Source organism: Polyodon spathula, chromosome 10 (assembly GCF_017654505.1).
Source record: "Polyodon spathula isolate WHYD16114869_AA chromosome 10, ASM1765450v1, whole genome shotgun sequence".
Lineage (NCBI taxonomy): Eukaryota > Metazoa > Chordata > Actinopteri > Acipenseriformes > Polyodontidae > Polyodon > Polyodon spathula.
Window position 1 is genome coordinate 13,189,468 of NC_054543.1, and position 20,832 is coordinate 13,210,299.

At 37.8% G+C, this 20,832-nt stretch overlaps 1 protein-coding gene across 10 annotated transcripts in view; it reads left to right on the forward strand.

Moving 5' to 3' along the window:
• LOC121321848 (1-phosphatidylinositol 4,5-bisphosphate phosphodiesterase epsilon-1-like) overlaps positions 1 to 20,832 on the forward strand; it is a 121,026-nt gene that overhangs the window by 57,572 nt on the left and 42,622 nt on the right. For 8 of the 10 annotated variants that reach the window (XM_041261133.1, XM_041261130.1, XM_041261125.1 and 5 more), the window contains exons 3-4: positions 10,139 to 10,424; positions 20,492 to 20,808. In XM_041261133.1, coding sequence (XP_041117067.1) covers positions 10,139 to 10,424; positions 20,492 to 20,808 — 603 coding nt within the window. The other 2 variants (XM_041261131.1, XM_041261132.1) reach the window with 2 other exon arrangements.

Consider the following 20,832-nt stretch of genomic DNA (forward strand, 5'->3'; position numbering starts at 1 on the left):
ATAACTGCTTCCTAACGCAATTTGTCAAGGCACCGACTAGATGGGAAGCATGCCTTGACTTAGTCTTTTCAAATAATGAAGACAAAATAACTAAAACAGAGGTCAGAGAGCCATTGCCAAACTCAGGCCACATCACAGTCTCATTTGAAGTGCTTTTTAAAACCCAAAAAGTAATGATGAAAGCTAAGGCTTTCAATTTTAGAAAGGCAAACTATGAAGGTATGAAACAGAGACTAACAGAAGTAGAGTGGAGTAAAATAGAGAAAACGTCAACGGGGGAAAAAAAATATGTTTTTTAAAAATGTAGTACTAGAGGCGCAAAACAATTATATACCAAAAGTAGACCCATCTAAATCTAAAAAAATGGTTTAATAGATCAATTAAAAAATATATTCTGAGAAAAAAAGGCACTTTACACTGCGTTTTAAAAGGGCCCAAGAACAAAGTGCACAGAAAGAGTGCTTGGAACTGCAAACACAAGTCAAAAAGGAAGTTAGAAAGGCCAAGAGAGAGATAGAAATGAGCATTGCTAAGGGAGCTAAAACTAATTCCAAAAAGTGTTTCCAATATTATAACAGCAAGAGAACGTTCAAAGAGGAGGTCAGATGTCTAAGAGATACAAATGGCAAAATCATAGATGAAGAGGAAAACAATAACAAATTATTACTTTTCACAAGTTTTTACAAAGGAGGAAATGGGCAACATGCACTACATGTCGACCTGTTCCTATCCAGTTTTAAATAACTTTAGAATAACAGAGGCAGAAGTGTTAAAATAAACAAATCCCCTGGGCTGGATAGTACTCAAAGAAATGAAATAAGTTATTTACAAACCGCTAACCAAGATCATGCAACAGTCTCTTGACATGGGTTGTACCAGCAGACTGGAAAATTGCAAACATAATACCTATCCACAAAAAGGGAGACAAAACCAAACCAGGTAACTACAGACCAGTAAGCCTGACTTCTATTATGTAAATTTATGGAAACTATAGTAAGATCCAAAATTGAAAATTACCTATATGGTGACAGTATCCTAGGAGTCAGTCAACAGGTTTTATGAAAGGGAGATCATGTCTAACTAACCTGCTTGATTTTTTTGAGGATGCAACATTGACAATGGATAATTCAAGGAAATGCATGCACATGGATTAGGGAGTGGTTAACATGTAGAAAACAGAAAGTACTGATTAGAGGATAAACCCCAAAATGGAGCGAGGTAACCAGTGGAGTATCATAGGGATCAGTATTAGGTCCTCTGCTATTCCTAATCTACATTAATGATTTAGATTCTGATATAGTAAGAAAACTTGTTAAATTTGCAGACAACACAAAAATAGGAGGTGTGGCAAACACCGTTGCAGCAGCAAAGGTCATTCAAAATGATCTAGACAGCATTCATGACTGGCAAATTACATTTAATAGAGAAAAGTGTAAGGTACTGCACGCAGGAAATACAAATATGCATTTTAAATATCATATGGGAGATACTGAAATTGAAGAAGTAGTCTATGGATAAGACATAGGAGTTTATGTTGACTCAGAAATGTCTTCATCTAGACAATGTGGAGAAATTATAAAAAAGGCCAACAAGATGCTCGGATATATAGTGAAAAGTGTTGAATTTAAATCAAGGGAAGTAATGTTAAAACTTTACATTGCATTAGTAAGACCTTATCTAGAATATTATGTCCAGTTCTGGTCATCTCGCTACAAAAAGGATATTGTTGCTCTAGAAAGAGTGCAAAAAAGAAGAGTGACCAGAATTATTCCGGGTTTAAAAGGCATGTCATATGCAGACAGGCTCAAAGAATTTAATCTATTCAGTCGTGAACAAAGAAGACTACACGGCGATTTGATACAAGCATTAAAATTCTAAAAGTTATTGACAATGTTGACCCAGGTGATTTTTTCAGCCTGAAAAAAGAAACAAGGACCAGGGGTCATAAATGGAGATTAGATAAGGGGGCATTCAGAACAGAAAGTAGGAGGCACTGTTTTACCCAGAGAATTGTGGGAGTCTGGAAACCCAGTAGTGCTGTTGAAGCTGACACCCTGGGATCCTTCAAGAAGCTGCTTGATGAGATTCTGGGATCAATAAGCTACTAACAACCAAACGAGCAAGACTGGCCGAATGGCCTCTCCTCGTTTGTAAACTTTCTTATGTTCTAAGAATGTATGACATTCTTGGTGTCTTGTTTCAACAAAGAGAAGAGAAAATAAATTCCACATGGCAAGAGTAGATGAAACTATGTATATTGCACAGTAAATGGTGGCCACTAGTTTCAATCCTTAATAATAATAATAATAATAATAATAATAACAATAATAATAATGTTTTCGAGCTGGTTGATTTTAGAGTCTTATTTGAAATAGTTTCTGATTGTCTTAACACATTTTTATATCAAGGAGAATATAAAATAAAAATGTGTCATCAGTCAGTCAATACTTCAGTAGGCAGCTGCTCAGAGAGCCAGAGATTGCATGGGATTGTTCTGAAGCAGTGAAGACAATTCTATATTATTATATCTATAATATATATCTATATTATTCTTTTATTATAAGTATCGGAACTATCTTTGAGCTCCATGAAGCTAATTTAAGTCTAGTCTCTTCAGTCTCAATTTGGATGCCTGAGATGTGGCAGATCCACCTGCAAGAGGTTTCAGCAGGTGTGAAGCCCTTAAGTGGGTGAAACCTCTGAGCAGCAGTTTAAGGATGTTCTCATCTAAGGGGGTCACATTGCAGATCTGTTCCTTCAAATCCAGATCCTGGATAAGTTGAGTATCCAACGTTCTCAGCATTCCCAACCAAAAACACCACTGCACATTGGACATGTACAATAAGGTTCTGTACAGTACACAAGACCTGCAATCTCCTTTTCAAAATAACAAAACAATTTTGCTGTCCTGTCTTGTTAATTTGTTTCCATAGAAACCATCTTGAGCGCCAGGATGCAGGAATAAAAACCTTGCAGCACAAACCAGCATTTTGTTGCTGTTGAATTATCAGTACAGAAGGGTACCATGCTTGGTGGAAATAGACATAACAAAGCATTATTAAATTGCTTTGGGGAATAATCCACTTAATTAAAGTGACAAAGGCTGAACACAGCAGTTGGTCTCTATATAAGAGCTATACCAATAATGTTCTGCCTTTGCACCCACCTGATTAAACATGATGTTGCCTCAACTTTCCAAGGATCATAATGTACAGCTCTTCAAAGTTTATTGGATTCTTGAGCTATTGATGGAATTGCCTTTTTTTGTTGAAGAACTTAGAAATACGACCTTGTCCTAGAACCTAGAACTTGAAAAATAAGTTTAATTCTCAAAATGTGCTTTTCAAAAGTACATACTTGAACAAATAAATTAACTGTTCTGAGACCGCTTGATAATGAAAAAGCTGTGTGGATTATTTATTTTTTTTTAATATGTATTTTAAGGTTTAATGGGGTACAAGGGTCCCTTTTTAATATTTAAAAAAAAAAAAAAACATGTATTCCTGTTTCTTTAACAGAGATTTCAACAACCACAAGGTGATGTTTCAGATATGACATTTTAACCAAAATGAGAGATGCTATTATAGTTTAGTGTTGTGGAGCTTTTTTTTTTTTAATGTCCAATTATTTTTAGGCTAAGCCCACCACTACCGCCCCTGCGCTGACTCGGGAGGGGCGAAGACGAGCACACGCTGTCCTCCGAAGCCTGTGCCATCAGCTGCCCACTCCTTTACACATTGCAGACTCACCATGAGGTACAGAGTCAGAGGACAACGCAGCTCACAGTCAAGCCTGCAGGCGCACAGCCAGACCATAGGGATTGCTGGTGCACTGTGAGCTGAGGAAGCCCTGGCCGACCTGGCCCTCCCTACCCCTGGGCTGTGATCGGAAATTGAGCTCCGCCCACTGGGACCTCCCGTCCCGGTCGGCAAAGGAATAGCCTGGACTCGAACTGGCGACATCCAGACTATAGGGCACATCCTGTACTCCACGCAGAGCGCCTTTACTGGTTGCGTCACTCAGGAGCCCTGTGTTTTGGAGCTTTGTCTAGTTTTCCTGTTTGTAAAAAAATATGCTATTTGAAGATTCTGAAAAATAATTAAAAAAAACACGTGATGAGTCAACCCTTTTCTCTTTTCACAAAAGAGAACTGCAAAGCAAATGTTGGCTATGCATGTTGTAACCATTAAACAGCATTCTTTATGCCTGGGCCAGCTTTACTTCAAATATGGATATGTTTTATAGGGGTCTTGTGGTGGAATCCGTATCTGAATCCCCTCTCTTGTCATTTCATATGTGAGCAAACACTATGTTCTTGATCGATCTTTCTGAGTGCTTGTACTACCAGCTTTTGAGAAGCACTGTTTGGACTCTAAAGGTTCACAACCTCGCTATAGTACTTTACTAAAGTGTATAACAATGGAATCAAACCAATTGTTGCAGTAGTGTAGGATTGTGTGGGCAAGTTAAACTATGATATTTTGTGTTATATGTATAGAACAAATACAGTACACACTGAGAAACCTCAATAAACCAAAACCGAAATCAATACAAAAAATAACAATTTAGACATACCAGGGAGAGGGAATGTAAAACAAGCATATTGCAGTAGCGGGATGCCTTTGAGGGGCGGATGTGCAAATGAGTTGAGATTTTTCTGGGAAATGGTTTCTGTTTAAAAACCAGCTTTAAGTGGTAATGAAAGTTACTTTAATGGTAATGAAAGTCACTTTAATTACACTTCAGAATACTTTTATTACCACATTATTATTGTAGTCCTGGAGAAATATTCCAAAAAATGTATGTATTGTTCATTTTCACCAGAATTGAACCACTAGAAAGTTTTGTGGCCATAACATGTGAAGGAGATGTTAAATAAAGATTATTTTTGACAGAGAGGCTGATGGGCCTATTGGCGTTGTTCCCTGTCCACCAGAGGGCTCTATAGGAGGGTTTTGTTGGACGATGTGGTCAGACACTCTCATTTAAGAATTAGTGTATTTGACCACATTGTGAAACAAAACCATACAAAAAGCCCATTAAGCTCTCTCAAATATAAACTTTGTTTGACATTCCATTCCAAAAAGTTATAAGGCCACAAAAGTTTCTCAGCAGCGTTAGGATGCCAAAGAGATATTGTCAGAAAAAGCATCACTGCCACCAGGTTTCATGTGTAATGTTAGAAATTACATCTGAAATACATTAAACACATTAGTACCATAAAGTGCTTCTGTCCTTTGTTTTGAGAAATATTTTGCTGGTCTACAGGGGTATAATTTTACAACAGAGATATTCTACTATACTGTGCTATATGAATATTTTTTTAAATAGCCATGAAAAGCCCATGTATTGTGGCTGTTGTACAGTAACAAAAGGAGTATCTCATTGACCCATCACTGTCCTTTTAGTGTCATAAGAATTCATGGCGGCTGGCACTATATCTTAGTCCAGGTTTTCCCAGATGTCCAGGAAAACCTTCGTTCAGTCCCTGCACCCTATCTGGAGGTGGTCTTAAGTGAGTAGTTGCCTGTCAAGAAGATCCCTTGCGTGTTCTGTGGGGTTTATGTCTCCACAATGGGGTTTTAATATTATTCTGGCAGTGATGTGTAGACTATAACGTAAACTGTAGACAAAATAAATTTTGTTACTGTCTGTTAAAGCCTGGAACCTGGACTTTTGAATCATGAGCATTTGTAACATGCATGTATATAGATCTTCTCAAGCAAAATAAATTAGATTAAAAAATAATAATAATAATAATACATTAAGATCTTGTGACAAGTTGCATATAACAAACCTGACATTATTTTTACAGTAGCATTTACAGTAACTTTTCAGATCTTGTGTTCAAAACCAAGGCATATTTGCATATTTACAGTAAATCAGGTTGCCATTTGACACTGATATACCAGACTTCCAATTTATAACAGTCTTCTGTCAATGCCACCCAACTGCAGTCCTTACAAGCAGGAACAGATGGAGCAGATTTCAGATAATGGTGTGCCAAAGCGATCGCTGGCACCACACTACCTGGGATTAATACTGTTCTTGAGTTTATGTTCTGCAGAAAAACTGGCAAGACTTCACTTCACTATGGGGTTGGTGCCTCTTACTGCTGTTGTTTTTGTCAAATCTCTTAATGGGGGGCTGAACCTTACTCCCTTTGTAGCTGTAATTTCAATGGAGCCAATGTAAAGGATTCCATAAGGACATTAGTGGGAATCTAGGAGCACATTACAGAACTTCACAAGACATTATAGAATAGGGATTTCCTGCACAGCTGTAGAGGTGATGAAGGGTGGTTACCAAAGCATTCCCTTGACGCTCTTAAAGAACAGCTACAGTATGTGGTGGTACGAACCCTTATTAAAATGGGATATGCATAACATGTAACCTCCATTGAGACATACTGCACTGTAGTGAGAAAACTGTTTGATGTTGAATCTCAGTCTCGGTCACCAAAGGGGTATGTTTTTGTGGAACATTGCTGAAAGATCACAGCATTTCCCATGATTTTCCTGTGGATTTCTCTTTTTGTTTTGTTTGTATTTCTATTAATTTTCTATAGTCGTTGATAGGTGAAATGAGAGCCGTATCAGTCCAGAGATGATGGGCAAGGAGAAGGAGAGGTGATACCTTTTCTTGGCTTGATCACAAGCTTTAGATACCTCAGATCCTGTTGTAGAGACCTCCTGAGGCCTTGAAAGTTTGTGATTAATTATTGTTTAGTCAGTCCAATAAAAGGTATCACCTTCTCTTTGTCTCCTCATTTTCTAAAATATTTCTGTATAGGAAACAGTGCCTAGTGTGGCCAAATGTTGTAAGTAACATTCCTTAAAATGGGATTTTACCATGGTACAGAGTGCCACTGCAGTGGAAGTGGTGATGTAGGACAAAGCACGTGGACAAACTATGCCGTTTCTACTATGCTCTGGAATCAAACACACTTTCAGTCGCATCTGTTGGATAGCAAATACAGTACAGTTAATTCAATCATCCCACTGGGGGACTGAATAACAAGTTACAATTACTCCCTGTACAATCTGAATTGCGTGCATAACCCTATTTCCAACCTTATATAACAGGCATGGCTAATCCTGGTCCTGGAGAGCCACAATCCTGCAAGTTTTATGGGTCTCTTTAAACCATCAGTGGTCAAAAACCTAGGAAACATGTTAGTGTTGACCAATTAAGAAAACAATTGGTTAAATGAAGTAATTGAGAACTCGGGTGGAAGGAAAACCAGAAGACCCTGAGGCTCTCCAGGACCAGGATTGGCCATCCCTGTTATATAACTTATTTTCCTTTTTTATTTTTTGCGTTTGGAAGGCGGGGGGGGGGGGGGGGGGGATACAATTTGCAGGTAAGGAATAGAAATGCATTGTGCTTTTTCAGGTCATGCTGTACTGCTAGCTGAGTACTAGATCTGTTTATAAATTGTGTACTTTATGAAGATTATTTTGGTGAGTAAGGGCAAAATCACCGCTGTAGAAAATAAAAGGCATGTTAATAATATCAGGTTAGGTTGACCTGTGTATCTGCCGGGTTCCCGCTTGACTTTAGTAAAAGTTCTCTAAAAAAGTTAATTGACACGATCGTAGTGTCCTAACTTTTTATACAGTTATTTACAATGGGTCTGTTTGTTTTTTATATTGCTTTTTAAAATGTATGATGGTCAGGTTTCTTATTTCTTCAAACTAACAGGGTCTTTTAAACCTTCCATTTAACAGGGAGTAGCACATGTTGATGTGGACCGGCAGCAGAGTATCACACATACAGTACCTGTAACCCACAAACATCCCTGTTTTTAAACAACTGGAACTAGAATTAGAACTAGAATATATTTTTTACTTTCTAATCTGTACAATTTGGATAATGTTGTTCTTTTTTCCCCTTTTAGCAGTGACACATATCCTATACTCCTGATATTTTGTTACAGTATATAAACTTTTGCACATCATTTATGCAGCCAGTGGCATTGCTTATAGTGTCACTTTGATGCAGTCCATACTTTATTACCTGGGCGGTTTGTCCCTTAACTTGTTTAATGTACCTACATTTACCTTTTATTTATGAAACTAAAAGTGAATGTTTGTTGTTAAACACGTGCTATTGTATGATGTTCCATCTTTACAATCACTATACTTGCATGCTTACATGTAGTATATATTAGTACATCACAAATACAGTGTAACTACATGTAGTTACTGTATTTTAAAGTTTACTGTAACTGCATCTTAGATGAACTCTTGCAGCTACTCTCCTAAGCGTTGCAGGTCATTGATTTCAATTTACAAAAATGATGATGCAAAATTTTTTCTGCTTTACAAATGGTGGACTGTATCTTCAAAGCTCTATTTTTCCATATCACTGTGTAAATGAGGTTGGTGTGCCTCAGGTTGGCTCTTATCCAGCATATCTGCTGATGAATGTTCTCGACATTAGAATGGTTCCACCACCTGGAAATGCTTTAACAAATGTCTTAAATGTGTTCGCTTTTATGTTAGATACAGTAGTTGCTGGCTGCTTGTTATTACAGCCTTAGTAATTTTCCAAGGCTATACAGTAAACAGCGGTGAATTAGTTGCTAAGTAACTAAAAGTGAAAGGACTTCACAAATGTTTTGGATGGGAATATCAGAGAAAAGTCTTACCAAGCAAGGGAAACCTAGGCTAGAGTAAATCATTAAATGCATCTGGCTTTGAAATGTTATTGTATTTAATTTGTTAGATACACATTTAATCAACCATTGTACAAAACGGTATTGCTTATAAGCAAAGAACAATGGTCCGTTTTTTGGGAGTATTGTTTACTTATGCTGAGAGTCCGTCCTCATTTCACATGAGTGGACAAACCTCTATGGAAACTTACCTTGGTTTCTGTTTTTGGAAGAGTAGTGGAACCCAAGCTAAAAACATAACTCTGAGGTTAGAAAATGGTATCTCAGAATACCTGTTGATATCTTCACTAACTGTTGTAACCAATAATCAACATTTCTCAGATCGAAAAGTACCCCAATGACAGATATGACCTTAAATTGCTTCTCAGACTTTCTTACTAAGACACTGTTCTAAATGTTATGAAGTGTTGTATTTTGTATATATCAGCTATTTATACATTGCTGCAGGTAAAATGGCAATAATGTGGCTGAACCTGTATAACATGATCAGTGAGCTCATATCCTGGTTGGTGTACAGTAAGTATGACACATAGAAGAAAAACCTGAAAGGTGTTCAATATTCTGAGTTCCAGTTCACTGGGAGAAGACAACCTTTCCTTTCCTCCCCTTATAGCTGAGGACTGAAGGCATAACCACTCCGACTGTAGACTTCATACACTTAAATGCTGCTCTTCAGATATATTTTAGGACGTGTTGAAGAGGGAGCCTCTGCTGTTCACCTTTTTTCAAATTCAGCTTTTCAAGAAAAAAATTACATTTGCTGGAATAGTTAGTCAGCGCAAATACCCTACGACATGAAAAGAAATAGGGTTATGCCGGCAATTTAGAAACAAATTAGTTGCATATCATGGGGTGCTTGTCTTTTTAAATAGGTGTAATTGGTTGTTATCCTTTGAACAAAAAGGGTAATTGATGTTCTCACTAGGAAATTGTGGCTTGCAAGCTGATCTGATTTTTCTTCAAGTCAAATTTGTACTGCTACAATCGTACCTAAGCATGAAATCAAAATAGCTATACTAACATCACTGGTATTTAAAACTTAATTTAATTTGGTTTATTTATAAAGGTGGTTTCTATCAAACCTGTACAGTTTCTGATATCTGTATCCTAGCAACGGGCATGGATTTGCATTGATAAAAGACATTGAAAAATAAATTTTCGAAGCGTTTGTTCTTGAATTGTATACATTCCATTTGGTATTGCTACATCACAGTTTAGTGTTTTATAATTATGCATGAAATAAAAAATACACTCTGTTGAAATTTTGAACAGAAACTGGTCCACGTGACAAAGAATTTTGTTAATGCTGTCTACTGTAGTAGAAACCTGTGCTATTGAGTTCATTGCTTTTTTAAAAATGTTCTTCTTTATCCCTATTCAGTTATAAACCTGCATTGCAACTTTCCAGCAGGGACAATTTCCAGTTCTGATCAAGTTGTTTTATTGTTGGGTTTACAGATCCACGATGCACTGAGAGGTGAAGAAGGGGAGGAAGCCCTTGAGAACCTGCTCCATCCTTCCAGAAAGCTCCTGGTCTCAGCAGTAGCCTGCAGGAGAGGTGGAGGTTGCTGTCATATAAAGCCATGTGTCCACCGTGTGCTGCCTAAGTACCGTGCCACTCTCCAAAGAACATCCATCTCTGACCACATCACCGGGGCGCTGCTAGAGGCTACCACATCCATAGGAGCACGGAGTGGGCTGCTGAACCTCTTAGCAGGATTCACTGGCAGAGCAATGCTAAAAGGTGAGCTGCTGTTACCTTTTTTTTTTTTTAACAATTATTTTTTGTAAGTTTTCTCCCAATTTTTGGAATGTCCCATTAATATTCAACCTGGCTGCAAGCACCTGGCCAGCCACAGGGGTCACTGGTGTGCGGTGAGCCAAGGACTCCCCAGTCGAACTAACCCCTATCTCGCCCAGGCAGCACATGGCCAATTGTGCGCCTCCCACTGGGAACTCCAGTCTACAGTTGGCAGTGGCGTAGCTTGGATTCAAACTGGCGATCTCCAAGCTATCGAGCACATCCTGCTGCCCGGGCGGAGTGCCTTTACCGGATGCGCCACTCGGGAGCCCGTGCTGTTACCTTTTAAAGAAATATTAAACAGGGGCAACTCTTACATTTGACTTTTTAAGTAGACAGTCTACAAGACTGCATGCATCGGGTACAGGTTTCTCCCAAGATCCAGGGAAGAAGAATATGCCACTTGTGCACGAGCAATCTGCTGATACATTTTGAAAATATGATGGTAATCAAGTGGTTTCAACATGCGTGGATCAAACATTATTTAGGCAGTGTGGACTGTTTTCTTAACTGTAGTCTGGTGAATGAGCTCATCAGACTCTGTAGTGAATGAGCCGAGTGCCAAGGCGATCCTACAGCTTTGTCTCTGTGGATCTACTTTTGGGGATTAATTTTTTATAATGAACAGCCAGGTAGACATGTGCCATGTTAAGCTTTAATAATTTAAGATTTTCTTTTTGGGATTCTTACTACGTCCAGCTCTCTTTAAACTCCTTTTCCGAGCTGGAGTTTAATACACAAAACACTAGACTACCATGCTACTCAGTGCTTGTACGGGTGGTCAAGTTTACAGAAAATTACTTTTCTAAAAACCCTTTCTTTTCTGTGTTAATCCTGTACTGAAAACAATTCTGGGTTTTCAGAAATCCTCAGGAATTATTTTGTCTTTTGTCCATGCAATCACACTGATTATTTGTTTTGTTTTTATGCAGCATACATTCATATTTTCCATGTTTTATAGAGAGAAATGTGAGAGGAAACAGTGTGTTTATGATGGCTTAATCAAATCTGTCTCTCAACAGTATTGGCAAAGTCCTATATAAGACTGTTCCGTGGTTTAACATGCGTAGGCTTCTTACCATTCAGAAATTGCAAGTGCTTCACCAGTCAATCTGTAGATAATTCTTCAGATACAGCTATGAATAACCAGTGTTGTCAATAGGACAAGATTCTGCAGTGGAGAAAGGTTATCCAGCCTAAGGGTCAAGGTATTTCTAATTGATTTGCCTGCAGTTATAATGCAATTGTGGGTTGTTGAAAGAAACATACTTGGCAGTATTTATTACATTTATCTGCTTTATTTTTAGTTTAATTAAAACCAATTAAAGGATGAAGCACATCCTTTTGAGTGACTGTGAGCCACGAAGGCATGAACCTCGTTGGCCAGGTGGTCATTGTAAATGAGAATTTGTTCTCAATTGACTTACCTGGATAAATACAGGTTTTGATTGACTGACTGAAGCAAAAGCCCTGGGTTGTAATTTGGCGTACCATTTGTTCTGCCAAGAACTTTAATGGCACTGGCAGATGAAGGACATGTTTGGATATCCAATATGCTTTGCTACCAAAAAGTTTTGTTTGAAGACAACCGTTTATCCACATTTTAAGCAGCTGTTTTATTTACAAGCTAAATCAATTTATAAAGCAGCACTGTTTATTTGTGAAAATGATCTACTTCCGCATGGCTGTAATTTTGTTCTTATTATTTTTCATTTCATTCAGTCTGTTTTGAATTGAGTTCTGCACTTAACTTTGTTGTCCTCTTTTGTAGTGATTTACATACAGTTACTGTCAAACAAGATGAGTCCAGACTGTTTTTTTTTATTTTTATTGCTGTATGAAAACCTAGACCTAGAAGGGTTGCCTGGCGTCTCTTGCAGGAGTCGTCACAATGAGTCATTTGCCCTGTAGTCTCTCGAGTCTGTTATATAATGTTGTTTAGCACATGCAGTTACATGCCTCCATTATGAAAGCTGGGGAGGTATTAATGCCAAGCAGAAAGGTCACAGCATTAAGGTAATTGCTGTGTTGGTCTGATGTAAAAGTGACATGGTATTGTAGCATTCTGAACTGGCTGGAGGACAGGTCTTGGGTAGCTAACACAGTGCTTTGTTTCTTTAGGGAGACACAAGATGGACTACTGCAGTGTAAAGGATGTAGTGTACATAGGGCAATACTTCAGCTCTAAAACTGCTTTTTCAAACAAGCCTTGGCCCTTTGTACAGTGATAAAGGCTGTGTTTGTGCAACAGACTCCCAATTGTGCTTTGATTCGTCTCGCCTTGTCAAATCCCTTCTGCCTGTCAGTTAAACGTGTCCCTACTATTATTCGATTACAGCGGTATAGGCTGATTGATTGATTGAAGTTATTTATTTGAAATTCCTTTAAAATATAGTTAACTTACTGTACTATGTTTTATTTTTTTAACATATTACTGACTAGATGGCTTCAACAAAACTAAAGACAATCGCCTAAGTAATATTATTCAGTGTCTCAGGTTGTTTGTTTCTAATTATAAATAACTGCCATAAATATTTTTTAACAGAATGCTATTATGTTTAGGCATAATTTTATGCTGACTGTATACCACATACAAGGTCATGTTTACATATTGTATATACCGGATTGGACAGCATATTAACTACCCCATTCTACTAGAAATTGCACATGTTCTAAAGTTTTCTTAAACCACGTATTCCGTTCTAAAGACAGTTAGCAAGTTTACTGCAATGTCACAGACTTTATACTGTTGCTATATTGTATACAGTTTATACCTTTTGCAGTTTGGCAGGCAGTGGTGTACTATTCAAATCCAGGAATGTAATGCTGTGGCGGTTATTATTATATCTTTGTTTTTGTATTGAGGCTAAGCAGGTCTGAGTAAATGTTTCAGCTGTTGAGGTAGTTTTGAACACGGTTTGATTTTGCCCAGTCATGCTAATGAGACTCAGCATCAATCAGCTACACTAAATGCAAAGTGGTCAGGACTGTAATGTGCCTGTTGATGAGCATAAAATCCACAGGACAATAGCAGCTATAGTACAGAAATAATATGCTCTGTTCATCCTGTTTAACAAACTGGTTTAAATAGGGACAATAGTTATGTGAACTGACAGTTTTACAGTGCAATACATTACTATTTATTACTGTTGTTGTCTTAAAGCTTATAAAGGTTCAGGAAGTAAGTAATCTGTGATAAATGAAGTGGTAAGCATGCATTATCTGGGTATGGTGTGGTCTTTTTGACCACATAAAACTTTTAAGGTTAACAGGAATTATGTTTACTGTATTAGCAAGAAAACCTTTTTGTAATGAAATACACTGAAGGAAAAAATGTATGCCAAATAAATCACCATTCTACTAATTACATTCACTGTGAAATCCTTGCAGTCTTCTAAAATGATAACATTTGTGGTGGCTTAAGTGAACTGAAAAATTATTTGGATGTATCTACCTGTCATTTCAAACCTTCCCTCCGCATCTAAAATAAGTTTGGCATCTGGTGAACTTTTGTTTGGTCCTTGGATGGACACAGGCCAATGTTTAGATGCTTAATTTCCTCCCTTTGGAGTCACAGTATCCCGGCTTTTATCAGTGGGTAACCTGACCTTCTACAAGCGCAGTCGAACGATTGCCTCCTCAGCACTCTCTCTCTCTCTCTCTCTCTCTCTCTCTCTCTCTCTCTCTCGCTCGCTCTCTTGCTCTCTCGCTCGCTCTCTTGCTCTCTCGCTCCTCTCACTCACTCACTCACACTCTCTCTCTCACTCACTCACACACTCTCTCTCACTCACTCTCACACACACACATATATACACACACAGATATGCATTTTGTCAGATTTCAGCACGCAGTTGCTGCCTGAGTTAAATGTGGACAAGTGCAGCGCTCTGTTATTCCCTGAGGCTGGGATACCTTTTCCTCTTTCCTACCAATGAAAACATTCACCAAGGATGGATTGCTTATTAAGTAAGTTTGCAAATCGCTGAAGAGCTGTCAGAGCCTGAGCTGCGTCTTTACCATTCAGAGATATTGAAGTTCAAGGATACCAGTGTTGCTGGACTGTAAGTAGAAAGGTTTATCCAGCCTGCGTATTGCCTAAGTGAAATGATGAATAGCCACTAATAAGGTCAGGTTGAAACTTGGAATCGGCTAGCCTAGTTTTCTTAAGGAAATGCTTCACATACAATGTACACTGATGGACAGATGATGAGTGACTCTCAATATATTTTTTTAATTAGGTGAAGTAAAGGCTTATAGTGATTTAAAGATTCTTGTGTTCCTCCGTAGCAAATGCAAAAGGGTGTATGTGGGTGTGTGTGTGTACTGCGTGCTTCTGTTTATTTTGGATGAATGTTTATCAGTTTTAAAAGCAGAGTTTATATTTAAATGCTTATGTTTATTTTTTGTTAACATGATATTGATGAATCATTTAACTTTATGGTTATCTTTTATGCTTTACAGATAATTTACAAAGATATATACAGCGTGTTTTGAAATGCACTTTTGAAGTATGATAGCATGTGTACACCAGATATACTATTATTAAAACTAATATTTTTCCTTGGTTCTTTGAAAATAACTGACTTAACAAGATTAAAAATAAGTGTGTGTGTGTGTTATATATCTCTATATATGGACACAATTCATGTCATTTTGTATTGCTGATATTATTTAATCATTACAAATTTGAATTTAACATAATCATTGCTTTTTGAGGATAATAATGATGAATTCTGTTCTTGTAAAATATTATGCTTATTTTTTTTTATTCTGTGTATATTACTTCCAATCTGAAATAGTTATATCCTGTATTCATGTGCATCGTTTGGGATCCAGATTTGATACATACTCTCATATGTTTATACGTCTGTTTTTTTAGTTATCAAGGGTTGTATTTTTTTTCTAGAAGTATTATTGTTTTGTGTTATTAGCAAAATAAGTGGGCTACGTTTACAGCTAAATTACGGATAATTTATTTGCAATGGTGAACGTTGGTGTAAATGTACCCTGTTGGAAATGCAGTGAATTTTAAGGTCCGTTACTTTAACATTCTTGTTGTGTGCAAATCTAAATTCTAAACTTGTGTTGGGGTTTTATATACAGGTACCAGCCAGGAATCCAGTAACAGCGTATTCCTTTACCTGGTGCAGTTGTTAAAGGAGCCCATCACGTTATATTGTACTCTCAACCTGAGCTAAAACACGCATGTTTTTTGAGCTGATCTTTAGTGCTACTGTATATTTAATAGAGAAGTAATAAAACTAAAAGAAACCAAGTCATGTTTCTATACAGTGTACTGGAGTGAATGCATTGAGGAAGGCACTATTCAAATTCATGTGTCTCTTTTACTGCACCACAGTGTCACAGGAGTGAGACCTTCTCTATCTCCTCTTGAAAATTAGATGGTTCTCCTGGTGGTTTCTCCTGGTGATCACATATCTGTGATTATTGGGAGTGCTGCCAGCTTTGCAAATAAATAGTGCATAAATAAATACAAAACAAAATCGAATATTGAAATTGCAGTTCAGTGTTTGTTCAAGTAATGCCTTGTTTAACTTGTGCCTATCCAAAATCGTTTGACTTCCAAATTATATGGATTTGGAAACAGCAAATGACTTTCAAAAAATGTTTTTAGATAATAGGGTTTCTTTTAAGCACCTTGAAAACTGCATGTTTTCAAAAGTCTTTTTGTAAAACGAAGTTAGAAAAATACATGGCCATTTTCTATTTAACAAACTACTGTATAGTCATTTTTAAGGTTAGCTTGTTTTTAGGTGAAAGCGTTCAGTTTGTAAAGTAGTTGAGATATATATCTAAAAATGTGGTGGAGCCCCTAAACGTGGCCTTGCGCTATGCTGTGCTGTTTGTTTTAAAAGCACTTCAAAGAAGGCTGGTCCTTTGCCCGGAATGATGGAGTAATTAGCGCCATTTGTATGTCAGATTGCATCGGTCCAGCTCCAAATGCTTAGCATCAACTGCACCCATCGTAAATTTCAGCCCTGATACAGATCTTCATTAAAATCAGTGAAGAGCTGAGCAATTTCATATGTGAGTCCATGTTAGTGAATGGAGATAATGTTTTGCTGATCAGGAAAGTACTTTTTTTTTTTTTTTTTTTTTTTTTTTTACTTTTTACATTATGAACTCTGAATGGAAACGGATCGTTCATTCATTCATTCATTCGTAACTTTCAAATGCAGCTGGTTGTAGTGTCAGTTCATAATGAGTTAGAAGCGAAAAATGAGGTCTCGTTCAATTGGCTTTAAAGCTCATGTTATTTGGGATAACAAGCTTGTCAGCAGAACTTTCAAAGCATGTGTTTTTGCATGCTTGATTTCTGTGTGAAACTGTAAGTTTTTTTTTTTTATTGTTTTTGTTCACCAAGTTAATTCTATGTAATGTACATTTGTTAAAATTTGCTATTTAAGCCGTCAAATTAGACAGTTCAAGCCAATACCTAAAGGTTTGTGGTTGGATTGTTTTCGTAGTTATTTTATTAATTCTTATTTCAGTTGAACTATACGAGTTGTACCGAGTTTGTACAGTACTGTATACTGTAATGGAGTCATTCACTGCAGTTCAACCAACTGTTTTCATAAGGACATTTAACTAAAAATAAACTTGTAAATACTGTATTACTGTAAATGTGTGAGTTCTGTTACTTATATGCATGTGTGGCAAAGTGGTTGATTGTGTGCTGGTAAAGGTGATTAGAGAACAGACAGACAATTGTAAACCAGGTGAAAAGGTTTGATTTATTTATTTTTAAGTCCAATGTCTGATAGCAAAACAAACAGTAAATAATAATGGAGGTGAGTAATACAGCGGCTTGTGTTACTTAATGTATAATCCCTGTGTTGCCCTGCAAATAATAATCCTGTTATTATTATACACCCACACAAACCACAAAACACATACACAAGTCCGTTAGTGCGTGAATTAGTGCTAGTGGTACAAACACAGTTTTATTCGTGACAAAGGTGCAGTGTTGTTCGATTTCGTGCTGGCCCCTAGCGACAGCTCCGGAACTGTGTTAACTGTCTGGTAACGTACAAGACAAGATGAAACAATTACAAACAAACAAAAACACAACACTCACGATTTCTGGCAACAATACACTTTTACTGTCCTTCCGGCTTTTACTCACTACAAATCAAAGGCGAAGGAACAGATTATGATTCTCCGTCCCCCTTATATGCTGTCACGCATGACCCCATGGTAAACGACTGCAGCTGCCTTTACAGTCTGCGGCTGCTACATTGTTTCCCTACCAGGTCAATACGTCCTTGCAAAGGAGTCTCACCTTTTTCCAAACTAACCGACTTCCCGACTAGGGGAAAGAACTGTCAAGCCAGCCGATCAAAAAAAACTCTGTCCTCTCTTAGCGCCCTCACAGGTCGGGAGGGAGATTTACAACCAAGGTTCATTGTGTTTCTGTCACAGCATGTTAACGCCATGGTTCATGTGCACCGGTGGTTAACTTGACACCTTGGATAAGTCAACACTAAATGGCATCCCCGTGGGGTGTCGAGTTAACCAAGGTAGACTATATACTATATACACACAATTGAAAATATTATTGATGTGCGTAACAGGTTTTACATTAACAAGAGTGTATTCTTGCTCATACTTGTAACTTAATGTGTTGCCCTGCTGTAAGTGTGGCACATGGTGCGTTTTAAACAAATCTTTCTAGAGAGATTTGATCCTCATGTTTTATATCTTTCATAGCCAGTGAAGCAGCACTGCCTTGAATGAGGTGGCTCAGCCATCCTATTCAAATTTAACAGAGTGATTTAAATGCTGCAACCCTGGAGGGAACTGGCAATGCCACTGCATATTTAAAAAAAAAAAAACAAACAATTGGGCTTGATATTTGTACAGTGTACTGGAAAACCCCAGCAGTGAGCCACGTTTGTAATTTAGATATGAAAAGAAAAAAAAAATAGCAATTGATCAGAATGAGAAAGGGTGCTTGTATTATCTCTGGCATCGAGTATGGAAGCTTTAATTTAGTTTACAGTTGTGGTAGTGGATTATGTGAGATACTAACACAGCCTATTTGCTTCTTCTGTCAGTTGTAGCATGGACATGCAGCAGTGTCATGATTAGTTCAGCTAAACTTTGCATGGTAACAGCAAAATATTCTCTAAATTAACGTCAAAACAGGATAGTTTTTTTTTTACGGATATGGTTTTCATCGTAATCTCTTCATAGATTGAGCTGTCTTGTAAACATCAGTGACTGGAACACGTTATGCGCATATAAAACGAGGGACTGAAGTCAAAAGCTTGACTTTGCGGTAGTTTCTGTGGATCAGAATGGCAGTAATCCACGCTTCTGTTTCTGCCTGCAGGCATTGCCACGTAGCAGAGCTTCTTTGAATAGGGAGGGCATGTCTGCTGGATTGTACTGTTTCCCACTTGCATTTGTTGATGATTTTCAATTATCAGTATAGATTTTGACAAAGAGAGATACTACTTATCACACCTCATTAACGACTGCTGCTTTTGGCAATGTGCAGTACCCAGTTCCAAGCTACAGTGTACTGTATATATTAACAGCCTCCTGATGACTCAATACAGTTCTATGAAAACAAAACTCCAAACAGTAATGGGAGATCACACATTAATCTAGCGAGTAATATTTTCAACTCTTACTCTATATGCTCCTTAATGTTAGTTTTTGAAAGTAGGTTATTCTAAATTACTAGAGACTGCAATTATTGTCTCCACAGAGATCTTTCTTTATGGCTGCACAAGCTTGTTCACTCCATTTCACCACTGTCCCTCTTGACAACATATAGTACAGTATGAGAGACAAACACTATTTTATGATCTGCCTGTGGACATACTGCCTTTGGACAGTCCTCTCATGGACAACATGTCACTGTACTACTATCTTAAGGCTGCCCAGAAATGTCTAACTATAGATTTTCGTGGGCCTCGTTTCACTCTGTTTTTATTTCATACAGAAATGTGAATTTTTGAGTGAATAAATGATCTTGGGGTGAAACCCCAGCAGGATTCAGCAGCGGTATTAAGATCTGCCACTGTTTAGATTATTAAAATTGCCCCCCTTGAGTTCTATTTTTGTACAGATGTACACATTTTGCTTCAGTGTAGTTTACAACTAGAGGTTTAGCCATTCACGAAACATTTAAACTAGAGACCAGCCAGTGCATTCTGTATGGTTTACTAAATGGGGGCTGTGTAGGTGTGAGCTGGACCCGAGAGTGTGCTTGTTTATGAATTACTGCAGTTAAATATGTTTACAGATATTTGTAAATTTGGAATCCTTTGTGAGCACAGACGATGTTCCTTTCAAAATGAACCAGGGCATTTGCAGCAGAGCAGAGAAGGAACAACAGTGGAGACAATGACTAATAACCCTGCATTCACTATACAGGAATAATCAGGGTTTTTTTTAACTTTTAGTCTTAACATTTCCTTTTACCTTCACCTTTTATCAGTTGATTAACCAGAATAATTCATGAATCGCATATCTTGTAACATGCATCTGTTGTGGAATTGTAGTAACCATCTACCACAAAACATTTAGTAAAAAGGTTTTTCATTCTTATTAGTCTCTGAGGATCTGCAGCAAACTTTCTGGAATGAATCACTGAGAGAGCTGGTATTCCTTAGCTGCATTATGTAACTGAGAACACTGGTCAGCTCTCATTGCGTAGTGTGTGATACACATTAGAAGTGAGTGAACTTTTTGTTCCAATGTAGATCATATCTATTTTATTATTATTATTATTACTGTTATTTGTATTGTATTCATGTTGACATTCTCCTGCTGCAACGTGACACAATCTGTTACACAAGTTGTGCAGCTTTTGCAAAGAAACAGTGCAGTACAGATCACTACAGTAAGCTGTCATCTGATTTTCCACACTACTAATTATTTGCTGCATCATTTTATGTAAAGTTTGTCAACACTTATTAAAGCTAGATAATAGACCAGGGAGTGTTGCTTTATTCGTTTTCTTTGCCTCCCCTTAGAGTGTCAACTGGGCACAACGATGGCTGGTTCAAACACTCTGCCCTTGAATGTAGCTGGAATCAATAAGGATCTGGCTGACCTGCGGCACCTCATCCAGTTCCCTGAGGAGATTGCCAGCATTTTGACAGAGCAGGAGCAGCAGCTGTACCGCAGAGTCTTTCCACTCGATTACCTCTGCTTCCTGACCAGGGACCTGGGCAGTCCGGACTGCCAGAACCAGCACCCTGTCCTTAAAACCTCTCTCTCTGCTCCTGCCTTCTCCAAAAAGCATGGCAGCCACAACACCATTGAGGACCTGGTCACACGCTTCAATGAGGTATGGCCACATATAAATAGGCAA